The 16,954-nt window shown below is 38.6% G+C and overlaps 1 protein-coding gene across 1 annotated transcript in view; it reads right to left on the minus strand.

Annotated features, from left to right (window-relative positions):
* Positions 1–16,954, minus strand: part of pcdh15b (protocadherin-related 15b) — a 464,565-nt gene that overhangs the window by 387,004 nt on the left and 60,607 nt on the right. Inside the window, exons 3-4 of the mRNA XM_056468996.1 lie at positions 6,802–6,816; positions 6,382–6,447 (exon numbers count right to left, since the gene is read on the minus strand). Coding sequence (XP_056324971.1) covers positions 6,382–6,447; positions 6,802–6,816 — 81 coding nt within the window. The remainder of the gene's footprint in view (positions 1–6,381; positions 6,448–6,801; positions 6,817–16,954) is intronic.

Consider the following 16,954-nt stretch of genomic DNA (forward strand, 5'->3'; position numbering starts at 1 on the left):
ACTGTCACCTTAAAGTGTAACTGTATAGTATAGATGTACACATGTAGCGTGAGCACAGGCAGTTTTGCTTTGGAGTGGCCTAGTCAAAGCCCTGAACTGAATCCAATTGAGATGATGTGACATGACCTTAAAATTGTGATTCATGCTCAAAAGCCCTTTATTTGTTATCTTTGTTGGGAATTATTTTTAAGAGATACTGCAAAGACAACACCATTATAAAAATCACAGAAAAATCACATCTAGTCCAATCATGTTTGACCCCAAAATCCAGGCTCTGTTGACTAGTGATTGCTCCGATTTGATCGGCTGAGTTGTACTAGGTCGCACTTTAATTGGGCTCATGTGCAGTACACATGTAGAGTGAGCACAGGCTGTTTTGCTTTGGAGTGGCCTAGTCAAAGTCCTGATCTGAATCCAATTGAGATGATGTGACATGACCTTAAAAAGGTGGTTTATGCTCAAATGTCCACCCAATGTGGCAGAACTACAACAATTCTGCAAAGATGAATGGGCAAACATTCCTCCATAGCGATGTAACAGACTTATTAAAAGTTATCAAAAATGCTTGATTGCAGTTCTTAGGTTAGGGGCAGTTATTAGGTTTAGGGGCAAACACATTTTCCACACAGAACTTTGTAGTTTTGTATTTTGCCTTAATAATAAAAGCCTTTATTTTATATGTGCATGATGCGTTTACTTGTGTTATCTTTGCAGCATTCCATAAAAATAATTGCCAATAAATCACATCAGGTCCAATCACGTTTGACCCCAAAATCCCAGTTTTGCTGACTAGTAGTTCCTCTGATTTGATTGGCTGAGTTGGACTAGGTCGCACTTCTGTTGGGCTCATGTTCAGTGTGAGCACAGGGTGTTTTGCTTTGGAACGGCCTAGTCAAAGTCCTGACCTGAATCCAATTGAGATGCTGTGACATGACCTTAAAAAGGCAGTTAATGCTCAAAAGCTCTGAGCATGTGGCAGAATTGCAACAATTCTACAATGATGAATGGGCTAAAAATCATCCACGGTGCTGTTACAGACTCATTAAAAGTGATAAAAAACGCTCGATTGTTTGCAGTTGTTGGGTTGAGGGGCAGTTATTAGGTTTAGGGGGCAAACACTTACACACAGGGCTATGTAGTTTTGGATTTTGCTTTCCCTTAATAATAAAAACATTCATTTCGAAAGTGCATGATGTTTTTACTTGTGTTATCTTTGACTAATATTTCAATTTGTTGAATGATCTGAAATAAATGAAAAAAAAAAAAAACACACACAGCATTATAAGAGCATCATGACTGCATGTTCAAGAAGTTTCAAGCACAGAATCTAAAATCTAAGCACTTTTCAAACCTTGAAAACAATCAATTAAAATTCAAAAATTTTCAAGGATTTGCAGCACCTGTATGAACCCTGAGCACCACACTGAACAAATGCTTCTTCAAATATAGATCTGTATTCCCAGAGGCATTTCCGTTTCATTTTTTTGGTGACTAGGAGGTCAGCAGAAGTGTTGAGCCTTGATCACACCTGTAAGCTGTTCCAATTACGTTCAAAAGCAAAACCAGCTGTCGACTTTCTCCTTATAGCATCTGGGTATTTGAGCATCCGTTTGAGTGAAAAGAAGATGAAGACGGGATGAAGAGACAGTACTTGAAAAGGCCCATCAATGTATAAATGTACTGAAAACCATCTGTGCATCTGCCATGGGAGGTCTAAGGTAAGTGTGAAGAACAAAAAATGCTTTCATCAGCCTAACATACACACCGTTTTGTCCAAAAAGGTTCTCCAGTGGATTGGAGCAAATCTGTTCACATCCATCAATGTCAATTAGAGAGCTCTGGAAGGAAATCAGTCAGGTGAGCTGTGCACCTTTTTAATGCTTTACTTCAATCTGCCTCTTATTAACTAGCCACCAATGGTTCAGTTTAACCAGTCACTAGACATTATGTTGACTGCATGTAATGACGGTTGTTGACATGTAACTGCAAAGTTAAGAGTTTTAGCTGACTGCTAGGGAGGAGTTAAAAGGATAGTTCACCCAAAAATGAAAAAAACTCAAGCATTCATTTGTTCCAAAGCAGTTTTACTTGTCTTCTGTTAAACACAAAGGAGCATATACTTAAGAATGTTGAAAAAAAAAACAGCCAATGACTTTAAGAATATTTTTCTATTCCTACTGTAGATGTCAATGGCTCATACATTCGTCAGAATATCTTCAAAAGATAGAAGAAAAAATTAATGTATGAAACCATTTGACTGTGTATATGGTAATTAAATATTTATTTTTGGGTGAACTATCCCTTTAAGGTTTAAAATGGGCATTCTTTATTGCCATCAATGGTTCCTTTAATAACGGTTAGCAGGCATGCAAAAGGTTATTCAAATTGGAAACGTTTTTTTTTTTTAGTAAAATGTTTTTCTGTGCCTGACGATTGGGTTGTCCTGGTCCTAATCTTCGACCACCACATGTTCCACAATACACTGGCCCCTTACGGGTCCCGGCTGGGTTCTGTGCCACCCGGCCACCAGGCACTCGCATACGAGCTCCAACCCCGGCTCCAGAGTGGAGCCCCAACTGCACCATACCGGGCGACGTCACGGTCAGGTTGGAGGAAAGTCCTTACCCCAGGTGGAGGAGTTCAAGTATCTTGGGGTTTTGTTCACGAGTGAGGGAAGGATAAAAAATGAGATTGACCAGCGGATTGGTTCAGCGGCAGCAGTAATGTGTTTTGGTAAAGAAGGAGTTGAGCCAAAAGGCAAAGCTCTCGATTTACAGGTCAATCCACATTCCTACTCTAACCTATGATCATGAGCTCTGTGTCATGACAGAAAGGACAAGATCTTGAATACAAGCGGCTGAAGTGAGGGTGGCAGGGCGTACCCTTATAGATAGGATGAGGAGTTCTGTCACCCAGGAGGAGCTTGGAGTAGAGCCGCTGCTCCTCCACATTGAGAGAAGTCTGCTGAGGTGGCTCGGGCATCTGTTTCGGATGCCTCCTGGATGCCTACCTAAGGAGGTGTTCCAGGCATGTCCCACTGGGAGGAGGCCTCAGGGGGGAGGCCAAGGACATATTGGAGAGACTACAGTATGTCTCTTGGCTGGCCTGGGAACGCCTAAGGATCCCCCTGGAGGAGCTGGAGGAAGTGTCTGGGGAGAGGTAAGTCTGGGGTTCTCTCCCAAGACTGATGCCCCTGCAACCTAGCCCCAGAAAAGCGGTTGAAAATGAATGAATGAATGAATTAATTAATTAATTAATTAAATGTTTTTCAATGCAAAGGGCTTCTTTTAGGAACCAAACACAGCTCTATTATGACAGCAAAAACTCCATTCTGGAGTCACTGTTTTAATAGTGTACATGCAAAAGTAACTTATAGTTCTTGCTTTAACATGGTATTAAAGGTAAGGTAGGTGCTTTCTGAGTGGCAACTGCAAGATAGCTTTGAAATCCAAAGATCCTATCCTCCTTGCAAAAGCTGTCCAAACTGCACTGGATGCAGAAATGAAGCCTATCATGAACTTCTAAGACTTTACCCTTTCTACGTACACCAGAAAAAGATTTAAAGCCTTGATAGTATCAAGAATAACACCATCTAATGCTTATTTAAAATATATGAGCCAGAAGCCTCAACCTTCAATGTTACCTGTATGTTAAAGTGTGACAAAGTATAGCATGTGCTTATATGATTCAATATGATCTACTGTAGGCACATTTGGATGTTTAAGGATATATAACATCTAAATATTCATGCACTTTTGCACCCCCACTGGTCATTTATGGATATTAGCCAACTAAACATTCATTCACGTGCTTTGCACACCCCCTGGACATGCATTGATATTTATTAACATTGCACATCTGCACATTTATTCACTTTTGCACACTCTCTGAATATTCTATTCAATTCCATTTCAATGCAGTTAGTGTGTTTTTAACTGTACATAGAGCTAATCAATATCTAAGTTTTCTATATTCAATTTTTTATACATTATTATTGTTCTTATGCTATATAGCTATTATTTGAATATCAGTTTTTTTTTTTCTATTTTCTTGTTTATTTTATCTGTAATTGTATTCCATCATTTATTTCTTAATAATATTTTCTCTTTTTTTAAAGGTCACAAGCAGTCATATAAGCACTTCACAGCATTTCGTACTGTGTATGTGTGACCGTGTATGTGACAAAAGAATTGAATATGGATTAGATTCTACATTCACTCATCGCTCTACTTACTGTAATAAGGACATTCTGTGAAAATAAGCAGTGACAAATAAATAAGTGGTAATTAAATGTAAAATATTGATTAATTTTAAAGCACAGAACAGATCTCACATCACAAACCCATCAACTAGAGCCCACAAGGACTGCTTGTTTTTCAAACCCTGTGACGAGCGCACTTGTGATTGGACTGGAAGTGACAATTCATTTGAGGATCAAGTGTTTTTGGGAAAACCAATACAGGGTCCAATATGGAGGCTACTAGAACATTGAGCCGAATGCATGATTGAAGTCATCTGTAACATCACAACTGTCCGTCACAGATTATGTATATGAAATGTATTGTCAACCTCACACAGATCATGTATCTGAAATATATTGAAATGAATCATAACTGAATCAAAATTATACTCTTATATACCTGAATATTCCCACAAAATCAGAAATAGCACCATGCAAATTGTTCTCAGCAACTGAGTTACAGTAATATATAGTGCAAATCCATTGGTGAATCAGCTTCAGAACAACAAAAAGGTCAAATGCCACAATAACTGAATCTACACTGTAGAAAAAATCCCTAAATAAGCGGTTTTCCATATTTTCTGATTCACGTTTTTATTTTTATTTGTGCTTTTGAATTGCATTACGGAACCTTGATCTTTCTTCCAACAACATTTAACCTGAAAAAGTGACTTTTATTAACATTTCTAACAGTTTAAAGCAGGGGTGCCAAAACTGGAGGGCTGTTATCCTGCATAGCTCTGCACCAGTAATCAAGCTCTTTCTAGGTTTACAGAAACTTCCAGGCAGGTGTGTTGAAGCAAGTTGGGGCTAAACTATGCAGCACATCGGCTCCAGGACCGAGTTTGGGCACCCCTGGTTTAAAGTGATATATTATCTGGGTTGCGTTTTATAGTACAGTACAAAAAACCATGTAGTAAACTGCCAGTACATTTTCTCTGACTTTACAGACTTATTTTCTATTTATATTATTTCAAGAGTTCACACTTAGATAATGCTTGATGGTGTTAGCAAGTTTGGCATGTTGTCCCGACAGAGAACCCTAAGCTCAGAGATAGATGAGCCTTGGTCAATGAGCATTTAAAGGGATACGAGATCAGGTTGTTCTCGAGAGCTCCCCTGATTTATTTAGCCTATTCCTTAAATAATAATAACAGTTTGGAATATAGGAATAGACCGCCAACTACGCCAGTGCATACTTACATAGAGAAGCTCAGTATTAAAGTGCTTGTGACTGTTGCTATTAGTTAATTCACTTGTGTCTCATGTCTTTAAACTGGGGGGAAATCCGGAGTACCCAGGGGAAACCCATGCAAATACAGGGAGAACGATGATAGGGAGTAAATTTAAGCTGTGGTCACACTTGACTTTTCCTCCCATAGACTTCCATTCATACGCACGTGAATGCGTAAGACCGGAAATGCGGGGTCATGCGTTAAGTTTCGCAGGTTGCTGCGGTGCAAAGTTCAAGCTTGGTGAACTCTGACCTGCTTAATCGCATCACTTGACTGCATGAGACCAATCGAGGATCAAAACAGGACCTCTCTGGACAGAAATTTAAAACATGGAGCAATCGCTGGCTTTTTTAATGTCTAATCATCTTGTTTATACCCGCCCCTTTTCGCAGCGCCGCACGACAGAATTTCGCACACACAAAGCCCAGTGTGACCGTAGCTTTAGGCTGGATATTTAGTTAGTTAACTTTGGAATAATGCGATTGGCTAGCTAATGATTACTGATAGGGACCAGCTGTGGTCAATCATATCACTGGTCCATTCCAAATTAGTTTTGTGAAACTTCACTTCTTATATTGAATTATAATGTATTGTAGTATATTCAAACTACTAAAAGGTCAATAAGTCACTTTGTTTAACTGCAGAGTTGCATTTTCAACACCAAAAGTTGACGGAGCAGAGATCAAGGTCCCATAATGCAATAAAACACTAATTAGGGAAACTGATTTAACTGATATAAACTGATTAACAGATTCTTTTTTCTTTGACAGTGTAGGTAACGGTCCCGAAGTTAATCAAAAACATGCCTTGAATTCTATGATTAAACAGAAGATCTGTTCAGAATTCTGTCCACATTCTTTCACCGTCCTTGAGTTTAATTGAATCAAATTCAAGTTATAGACTTACCATTAGGGCTCCCCTCATCGATGGCTACGATGGTGGCAGGCGGGCCTGTTCTGGAAAGCTTGCACTCTGAAAAGCAAGGACATGGCATAAACGGAAAAAAAAAGGAACAGGAAAAAAAAAGTGACATCAGAATTTCATCAAGTCTAGACCACGACGTAACTCATACTAAACAAGACATTTCAATTTCAGCTCACATTAAGTCGCACAACCTGCACATAAAAAAAAGGATCTACGAGTCTTGTAACCCATCCACTAGCGGGACCGTGGGCCCACAAGTCAAAGATAGATTTATAAAAATGACTTCTTTATGTGTATGGAGAGAGCTGTTAGTACTGGGGTGGCGAAGGGTTAATGGAGTTGTGCTCTCATGCCCGATGCGAAAACAAAAGAGGAACGGAAAGATAAGATACATCGTCTTACCCTCATACTGCCAGTCTGGAGTCACAGATAGTGTCATCGGCAGAGAGCGGGAGAACGATGAAGGGACAGAAAGGTGGGGAGAGAGAGGGACAGATAGAGAGAGAAGAAAAAAAGAAGAAGCACAAAATCAAATTTTGCTCCGATGTCTGTGAGATATGGAAATAAGCATAGAGATAGAAACATATACATGGAACTCGGTAGACAAACAGTGCTATAGTAGATGCGTTTCCATTCAAATATGCTACTCAAATGTATGCACAAACTGGAATTTGGCATAAAAATATTTGCGAATATAGTACCGTTTCCATCCAATGAGTCAAAGAGAACGAAATTGTCACTTCCTGATAAACTGGTGCTAAATATCAAAAATGTAAATGGAAGTTGATGCGGTAGGAGAAGCCACTGTGGTAGAGCCCTGCATGGGCCTTAAATCTAAGCCCTAGCCCGGCCCTGGCTTGAGGCTGTAGCCCTGCCCAACAGCTTATTAAAATATATGGCCCGAATCTGACCTGAAGCCCGTCTTTTTTCCGCCAAAAAGCTTATACTGTAACAACCATTAAAATAGATCAGATTTGTATTTAATAAGTTTTTTTGTTTCATTTTTTTATCAGAACAATTTAGAGAAATGTTTGGAGCTTTTTTTTTTGTTTGTTTGTTTTAAAATGTAAGTTTTATTTTTATTTTTTTAAGCGACATCGATATCCACTGTAGCCCACAGTGAGTTTACTCAATTTAACCCAGTGGAGCCTGCAGCCGTACCTACCATGAGAGGGTGCGAATTAATGTCGCATTTTTATTTGTTATGTAATTTAAATCACTTATTAAACAGTTTATAGTAGATAACTGACCAACAATAAATACATTAAAATTAAGATACAAAGGATAGCAAATGAAATTAGTTTCAAAATGATATTTTTTCCAAGAAAAATATTTAAATAATATTTTTGTTTGAGCCATCCACTAATCCACTGTGCGGTGATGATTTGTTTCGCCCTATGAAAATGAAGGATTTAATAAATGCTTCACTGTAATTGTTGTATCATAAACCTCTGTCATATATTTGCAAATGTTTTAATGTCAGAATTTTAAAGATTACGTCTTGAGCATCTGATTTCTCCTTTGTGCTGATGTGCTCTCATTTTCTCCGTCTCACTCACGGCAAGTTCAGGTGAGAGAGTGCTTAAGCAACCCTGGCAGGAAAATATACATTTACATAAAAAAATCTTAATATTAAAAAGGAAACATAAGTTTGATCCTATCGATTTCGTAACAAATGCCCTAAATAATGCAGCGTTTGACAGCAAGCATCAGTGTTTTTTGAGATTGAAATAAGAATAAGGCATGATGGGGTGGGGCGGTGCTGGATATGTGCGTACCTTGGAATAAAATCCTGCAGGCGCCCCTGGACATACAAGTAGTGCATTGTGCATAACCATTTGGCTCATCATTTAAACTTGTCACTATTTGAAGTTTGCCTTTCATCTAGCGTTTTTCACAGTTTTAAGTTAGTCATTGGCAATTTTTGTCTTTATGTTCTCCATTGTACGTGACTGGAAATCTCTATGCGCAAGACATCACTGGTGCTTCCAGACTGCATGCATTAGATCTCATAAAATGTTTTTTCTAAGTTTTTAAGCAGGCCCGAAGCCTAATATGCGTGCTAGCTATGATGTGAAAATTGGCCCAGAGCCCAGTCCTAGGGGCATAAAGTCGCCCCCCCAATAGGCTCGGGCTCAAATACAAGGCTCTACACTGTGGGCCTTTTTGTTGTATAATAAATTATTGCACTTCAGAAGATGAAGCTCAATGAACATGTGATGGATTGTGGGGGGCACCAAAGATTGCTTAAATATTTTTGGGTAATAATAATGAACCACGTTGATGATGGACTTTGGCTGAGGGATTTTAGTGTATGACCAAAACAACATTACAGATGTTTTACAATGTGTTCGGTTTACTGGTTTGTCCATTAATGCCATCCAATCACACTTATTTTTATCATCACATCAGTTAAAACAAAAATCACATGACTTTTTTGATCCACATGTTGAAATTTATTCAATAAATATGTGTAGCATTATGTGCATTTCTTATTGAATAAAAAAAGTTTATCCTAGTCTATGCTTACATTTTTTCAAAAATGCATTTTCAAAATGTATGCGCATCTTGGCATTCTCCGTTAAGCACTTTGTTATGTGATAGTTTTAAATTATCATACGAATAGATTTAGGAAAACGAAGTGGTGTTCTTTGCTATATATTTGTTTGTTTTTGGAATCATACCTATAGTTGACATCAAGGTGATTGTGGCTTAGCAAAATTGCAACACAGGCTTATTGTAGGTATGTCTGGCTACATTTCATCTTCAAAACAAATGCTGTTACCAGATTGCACAGTAGCTCACCGCATATGCCAGTGGACTTAGGACGAGGAACGGATTTGATCGTGACGACGGGGTTCGAGTCCAGTGTGGAATGGTTCCAGAAACCAGGTAGAACAAAAGTGAAAAATAAATAAAACAAATAAACAAACAACAGGCTGAAAATGTGGTGAAATCACGCGGCTTTTCTTTTTCTAGATTTCTTTTGAAAACACTATCGTTGCGTTCAGGCAGTCGATTGACACCAAGCTGACCCCCTCTGGTCGATTTACGCGAGAGGAGAACATGCAAGAGAAAATTGAGGTCGTCAAAAAGCGCACACAGCGGCCTCTAGTGGATTTGCAAAAACAAAAACTGCGAGCAGAAGTACAGTACCTCGATTACGTATTTTGCTGTTCCCAGAAACGTAGACCTGGGAACATATCCACAATGAGCATAGGCTGCAAAATTGCCAAGCTCAGTTGATTCTGAGAGAATTGTTTTGTCAAATAAAAATTGTTCTTCTAGCCCCAAAACATCAGTTGATAAGAAACCTGGAATCTAAAAGGCTAAAGAAATTTTGTACCTACAGCAGTGAGGATATTGCTTCAGGCAAAGTCATAGTAAACAGACCAGAAGCAGTTCCTCAGCAGTCCTGTCAAATGAATAAAACCCAAAATCCATCTCTAACAACTACTCTATGTCCACTGAGCTTGGTTTTATCAAATCAGAGGGAAATTACCAGCTTAAAGAAATGTTGGTCAAGGCTAAAACAATACATCAAACCCTAACTTTAAACTTGATGACCTACAGATTAGCTATTTTGTGGAGATCCACTGATATGAAAATTTTGGCCAATACAATAACTAATAATGAAAGCTGATAACTGATCCATATGTAAAGCCTGATTTCATGATGAAACGAAACCATTTTACATATTCCAAGTAGGAGGGACTTACGCCACAAGTATGCTGGGTTTAGGGTTGGTGTAGGTCTAGTAGACATTAATAAACACAAGTTACTTTGTGGTAAGGTTTGCTTGGGGTAGGTGTAGAAACTTTAAAACACAACAGGTTACTGTAAGGTTGGGTTTAGGGTTTGGGTAGGTGTAGTAGACATTAATAAAACACAACAGGTTACTGTGAGGTTGGTTTAGGGTGTTGGGGTGGGTGTAGATGTTAATACAGTAAAACAAAATAGGTTACTGTGAGGTTGGGTTTAGGGTTGGGGTAGGTCTAGATATTAATAAAGCACAGCAGGTTACTGTGAGGTTGGGTTTAGGGTTGGGGTAGGTCTAGATATTAATAAAGCACAGCAGGTTACTGTGAGGTTGGGTTTAGGGTTGGGGTAGGTCTAGATAATAAAACACAGCAGGTTACTGTGAGGTTGGTTTAGGGTTGGGGTAGGTCTAGATAATAAAACACAGCAGGTTACTGTGAGGTTGGTTTAGGGTTGGGGTAGGTGTAGATGTTAATACAGTAAAATACAATAGGTTACTGTGAGCTTGGGTTTAGGGTTGGGGTAGGTCTAGATATTAATAAAGCACAGCAGGTTACTGTGAGGTTGGTTTAGGGTTGGGGTAGGTGTAGATGTTATTACAGTAAAACAATAGGTTACTGAGAGGTTGGGTTTAGGGTTGGGGTAGGTGTAGATGTTAATACAGTAAAACACAATAGGTTACTGTGAGGTTGGGTTTAGGGTCGGGGTAGGTCTAGATATTAATAAAACACGAGTTACTGTGAGGTTGGTTTAGGGTTGGGGTAGGTGTAGATGTTAATACAGTAAAATACAATAGGTTACTGTGAGGTTGGGTTTAGGGTTGGGGTAGGTCTAGATATTAATAAAGCACAGCAGGTTACTGTGAGGTTGGTGTAGACATTCATAAAACACAAGAGGTTGGACTCCATGTCATGTACAAGAAATCAAACAAATGAAAACTCCAGGAGGTTTGTACAGCCCACTTCAGATTAAGATTAAGTCCCACCCACTTGGAGTTGACCGTTCCATTTGGATCAAGGTCCGACCTCTGTTTATACCCTTCTCAAAAAGTTTCTAATTCATAGAAATTCCTATTTGATTTAAATTGTATGAAAATGTATGATTTTTAAAAGAAGGCCTGCCTCCCTAACTCTACCCCTCATTTGGGAAGGAGAAAATTCTACTAAAACGTGCAAATGAGATACAAACTAGCCAATCAATTATGAGATTGAACTGGTATCTAAGCTGAAAAATACAAATCTTGATATTAGAGTGCAGCTGTAATAACAAAACATGTGGGCAACTTATTTTATTTTGAAACATTACCTGCAGAAAACAAGGAAACTGCAAGGTACCATCGAGGTCTTTATTCTCACTTTAAATTCAAATGAGATTGGAGGAAGGCGGAGCTACAAATGCCTATGTTTCAGCATAGCGGCAGATTCAAAAACAAGACTAACATCCTATGCTAATGAGGGAGAGATCATCACTAATAGATGGGGCTGTCCCCCTCTGATGACAAGAACAAAGATAGAATCACAATCAAAGTGTTTCTGCAGACTGTTTTTATGAAGTGTGATTATAAACAATAAAAATAATACATTTTTACCATTTAGAAGCTGGTTTATATATATATATATATATATATATATATATATATATATATATATATATATATATATATATTATATATATATATATATATATATATATATATATATAAACTATAAACCCCTTATAAAAAGTTATTTTTGCATAATAGGTCCCCTTTAAAATAAAGTGTGACCAAAATCTAAAAGCAAGAAATACACTGGATTATCTTTACCCGAGGATAAGAATCACTTAGTTAGAAACAGAAACAGATATTTAGACTTTATTTAGATATTGGCGACACACTGGCTCTTTTCTCAGATTGTGTGTATGATAGAACACGCGTTTGACAGGGATCTCCAAAACAAAGTAAAAAGCAAGCCTAAAATGGTATCAACATTAGACTTGCATTTTGCTTGTGCACTCTATTTTGCCCCAGCATTGCAGGGACTGACTATCCCATCTCGTGATTTACAGTGGCAAGCAATGAGACAGTGCTACGCTGCAGTCCTTGAGTGACTGATTTGATTAACATGCTCCTTCACGGTAGGCAAGACGAGATCTACGGCTGCTGTTGCTTGCTGTTGCTAGTGGTTGGAATATGGTCTCGACTCGTTGCCTTTTCTCCTCCTGCGTGCCTTTTTTTCGACAATTAATGACAAGTTATGAGAAGAGGACAGCAGGAAATAAATCATACCAAATGGACACCATGAATTCTGCAGCACAGATGAGTGATTATGAACAAAATGGGGGGTTTATTTCACGGGCAGTACACAGAGCTCCATTTACAAAGAAGGAGGGGCAGGAAATTAACTGTCCAGTTAGGCAAAGGTTAATAGTTTGAAGAGCGAATGAAGGTCTGCTTTGTTGTGACAACAAGTGTTGGGGGTAACACATTACAATCTGATTACAGGGCTCGAAATTGTGACCATTTTGTTAGCATATGCACCCCAAATATTATCTATGCGACCTCAAAATGAATTTGGGAGCATTTGTGCAACTGCAAACATTTTTCCCGTACGCCAAAATGTTCACCGTATGCATGTATTTAGGAGACATCTATGCAGAATGCATCTTCGCACCAAACAACGCCAAACACAGCTCTCAGAAATGGTTTAAACAGCTGACATGTAAACTTGCTGCAGTAAACTAATCCTGCAATGCTTGCCCTGCCTTCACATCCTTCTTATTGGCCCACTGCTCTAGAACAGAATGCGAATGGATTAGTTAATATCAGCTGTTAATCAATCAGTTCAGATGACAGAGAGCTACAGCCGCCAAAATATAAAGGTCTGAATACGAGAGAATGAAAACAACACTGATAGATTTGGTTTTAGAAACCACCTAAAGTTACAGATAATGACACATCTGATTAGTGATCATGTGGTGGATGTTAATCAATCATTTACACTTTTCAAAAAGTGGGAAAAAGACTTCAAGTAGGTTGAAGTCCGCTATGAAAACGACTAAAGCCATTCACTGTAAAGCCAGTGGGACAGAATTTTCAGGTAACAGTGTTTGCCACATCTACACAATTTAAGCATGAGATGTTCTAAATTTATTTAACCCTTCATTTAATCGTCACGGTGCTACCAGTTTCCCGCCATTTGGTTCACCATCACAAAAGAGCATGCATTCACTGAGATTAAATTAATATTGCAGCTCATGAAAAGACCGTTATTACTATTAAGATGACGTATGGAAATAAGTTATATGTCAATATCATCTGAGCAATATCAGACAGCACCCTTGAAAACAGCACAGTTATTATCACTAGCTCAGTTCATGTAATTCATGTCAAGCAGTGCGCACAGGGCTGGTGGGCGCATGCACATTTTTATTTATTTTTTTTGTTTTGATTAGAGCTGATTTCAAATGCACTAAATCTAATAAAATAAATCTTGTAGTAATAGTGCTCATCATTTTTCAACCCAGGCTCATTCTGAGAACGTAGTCCTGGGGACGTTTCTGGAGACCGCGAAATACGTCCCGGGAGGTACGTATTTTTGCCGTTTTTGTTTTTGCGAGTCCGCGAGAGCCCGCTGTGCGAGCTTTTTCCCGCGTCGTTCTCGCGTAAACCCGCTGGAGGCCGCTGTCGAACGACCTTCCTGGACGACAGAATGATTGACCGTGCGACCGGCCAATCGGCTGACCAACCCTTCTCCGTCCCTAAACCCAACCAACGACGATTCACAAAAGCCGTCCAGAAAAAGAAAAGCCCTCATCTGATTTTTACCACGTTTTCGGATTTTGACCACATTCTCACCCTGTGACGAACTTGTTCGCTTCATTTTTTTGGATTTTGTTTTTGTTTTCTTACCTGATTTCTAGAACCGCTCTTCCCCGGACTCGAACCCGGTCGTCGTCGTGGTCAGCCCCTCTCTGCGCCTCGAGTCCGCCAGAGTACACGAAGAGCTAACCGGACAAACTTGTTGCAGCGGGAAAGTCCTCCACACGGAGGTGAGCGGCTGGCTGGCCGGCCGGCAAGCGCCGAAGGTAACGCCGTCACAACGCCCCACAGCATTCGCTTAAAAAAATGAAATACTGCTGTACGTACCCCCGGCTACGTATTTCGCGGTCTCCAGAAATGTCCTCGGGACTACGTTCTCAGAATGAGCCTGGGTTGTCATTTTTGGTGGGTGCGCCAAAATTTTTGTAAAATTTTTGCAAGTTAGGAGCACCAGTGCTACCAAGCAAAAAGGTTATTTTGAAGCCTGGATTATATAATGTAATGTACGTAGTAATTACTGACACATTGCTTTAAACTTTAGATAAAAGTTTTAGTTTGCTTTAGTAAAGTGACAACTTTTTTTGAACTTTCAAGAAATATCTGGGTTACTTTTTTAAAAAAGTTCAAAATACTTTATTTCCCATTTACTGACTGACAGCTCTCCTGTCCCCATGTTTAGAGGAATCAGGAGTAAACTAGGCTGTTTTGCAGCATGTGTAAACATTAGACTTACTGTAGATCTAGCTTAAAGGGGTCGTTCACCAAAAACTGAAAATTCTATCATCATTTACTCATCCTTTAATCTTCACAAAACTGTTTGATTTTCTTTTTCTGTCGAACACAAAATAAGATATTCTGAAAAACACTGGAAATCTGTGACCATTGACTTCCACGCTATGTGTTTGTCCTACTATAGAAGTCAATGGTTACGGACTTCTTTATTTTGAACATTTTTCAAAATATCTTCTTTTGTGTTCACTTGAGGAAGAGTAATTGGTGAATGCATTTTCATTTTTGTGTGAACTGTCCCTTTAAATGTGAACATGTACTGTATATACTCCTCTTACTTGCAGATAAAACATTCAGAATATATTCAGAATCGATTCAAATGAATAGAAACTGTAAAATGCAAACATGGAATACTCATTGCTTAATTCCTAGTGTGAATTTATATTTCCTCTAGGGATGCTTGACTATGAAAAAAATCATAATCACTATTATTTTGGTCAGAATCACAATTATTACTAATGATTCTCAGTGGGCCATATGGCGAATAAGAAGATTTTAAAAACAATAGAATAAAATATACAACGGGACAAACTGTGCTTAAAAGGTTAGTCTTAACTGTACGAAAAAACCTTGATTTTTTTTTTATTAAAACTATATAAGTCCTTCAGTCAAGAGTAGTGAATGATTTTGTCTTTGTCTTATGTTATTTGATTAATAATGATAAATACAGTATGCAGCAGGGATATAGCTGCTGTCACTTTAAGAGCTGCATGGTTCCTATTTACAGTTACACTTGTCTTTTAACTGTGTATTTACTGCATAACAAATGAGGGTTCATATGAATAATAACCAAGTGCAGCATTTTGACACATTTTTGAATATATTTCACCACTTATACCAAGCAGCCATGGGATGTCAACATGACGTCAGATTGACGTTGTACCCCAACATTGTGGGGACATTGCAATTTTTTTGCAAATGAAAATCAATGTCCAGCATCCAACCTAAAATCAACCAAATATCAACATCTAATTGTGTGGACATTACCACAATAACGTCTATCAGACGTTGGATTTTGATTGCTATACCTGATGAATAATCGTCAGTATTTGATATCAATATGACATTGGTTTAAGACGTTGGCTCAACGTTGGATTTTGGTCACTTTCCAACACAACCTAATATCAACGTCATTTGACGTCATTATTGGACGTCAAAATAATGTTGTCCTTAGACACAGGCGAGACATTGAATTTTGGTCACCTGACGTCATGACCAAAACCTAACCTAATATTAATGTCTTATGATGTTGTTTGCCTGCTAGGTATAGTCTGCAGAAGGAATATAGTTGCTGTTACTATAAAGGGTTGCATGGTTACTATTTGTGGTTATACTTGCCTTTTAACTCTTAATGTTCTTTTTTGCATAGCAAACAAGAGTTTATGGGGAACCTGGAGCGGTTTGTTGTGAGAACATGATCCGAACTAAAATGGACCCAACTGCAAAAAGTACTGTGCCTTTTTGGACTAATCATGCTGCCGTAGTCCGATGTGTCCCATCGTATGGGTTGTGAAGGAAAAATATTTGTTGACAGCATTTTACCAACAATTTTAACTGAGCGATAGAGGATGAAACATTACCTGATGGATTGTTGGTAATATTTCCGCAAGATGACCATGACGCAGTTTAGCAAAATTAACTCATGCCTCCTCCTGAAGTGACTTGCGATGCGCCTTTGCAGCTTGCAATGCATTAAAACACTGTTTCAGTCGCGCTTAATTCTCAAAATGTATAGTTTGTCTAAAGTGATAAGTGTATATAAACTATATAGTATACAATGACCAGGGATACAATCAGCCAGCACAGTCATCCCTCCATTTTGTGTCTACCAGTTTGTTTACTTGCAGGAGTTCTATTGGCGTTTTCCTGCACGTTAATTCTGTTTAATCGAAAAGCAGTTTAGGAAATACGTTTAACAACATCTGACCAATGAGTGATGTGGATTTTGTCACATGACTGCATTTTGGTTCTTTTCAACTGGTTCGGACCAAAGCAATCAGTGTGGTGTGAAAATGACGCAAAAAACGGCAGAAAAATGCTACAATGTATAATTCGTTGCTCTTGGCCCGGACCAAATGAGCCGAACCACAGATGTGAAAGCACCCTATATGAATTATCACTAAGTTTCCAGTGTTTTGACACATTTTTTTTATTTGTTTGATCATCTAGACAGCTAAAAGATGACTTTAAATCTTTGTGTTCTGCTCA

This window comes from Danio aesculapii, chromosome 12, assembly GCF_903798145.1.
Source record: "Danio aesculapii chromosome 12, fDanAes4.1, whole genome shotgun sequence".
NCBI lineage: Eukaryota > Metazoa > Chordata > Actinopteri > Cypriniformes > Danionidae > Danio > Danio aesculapii.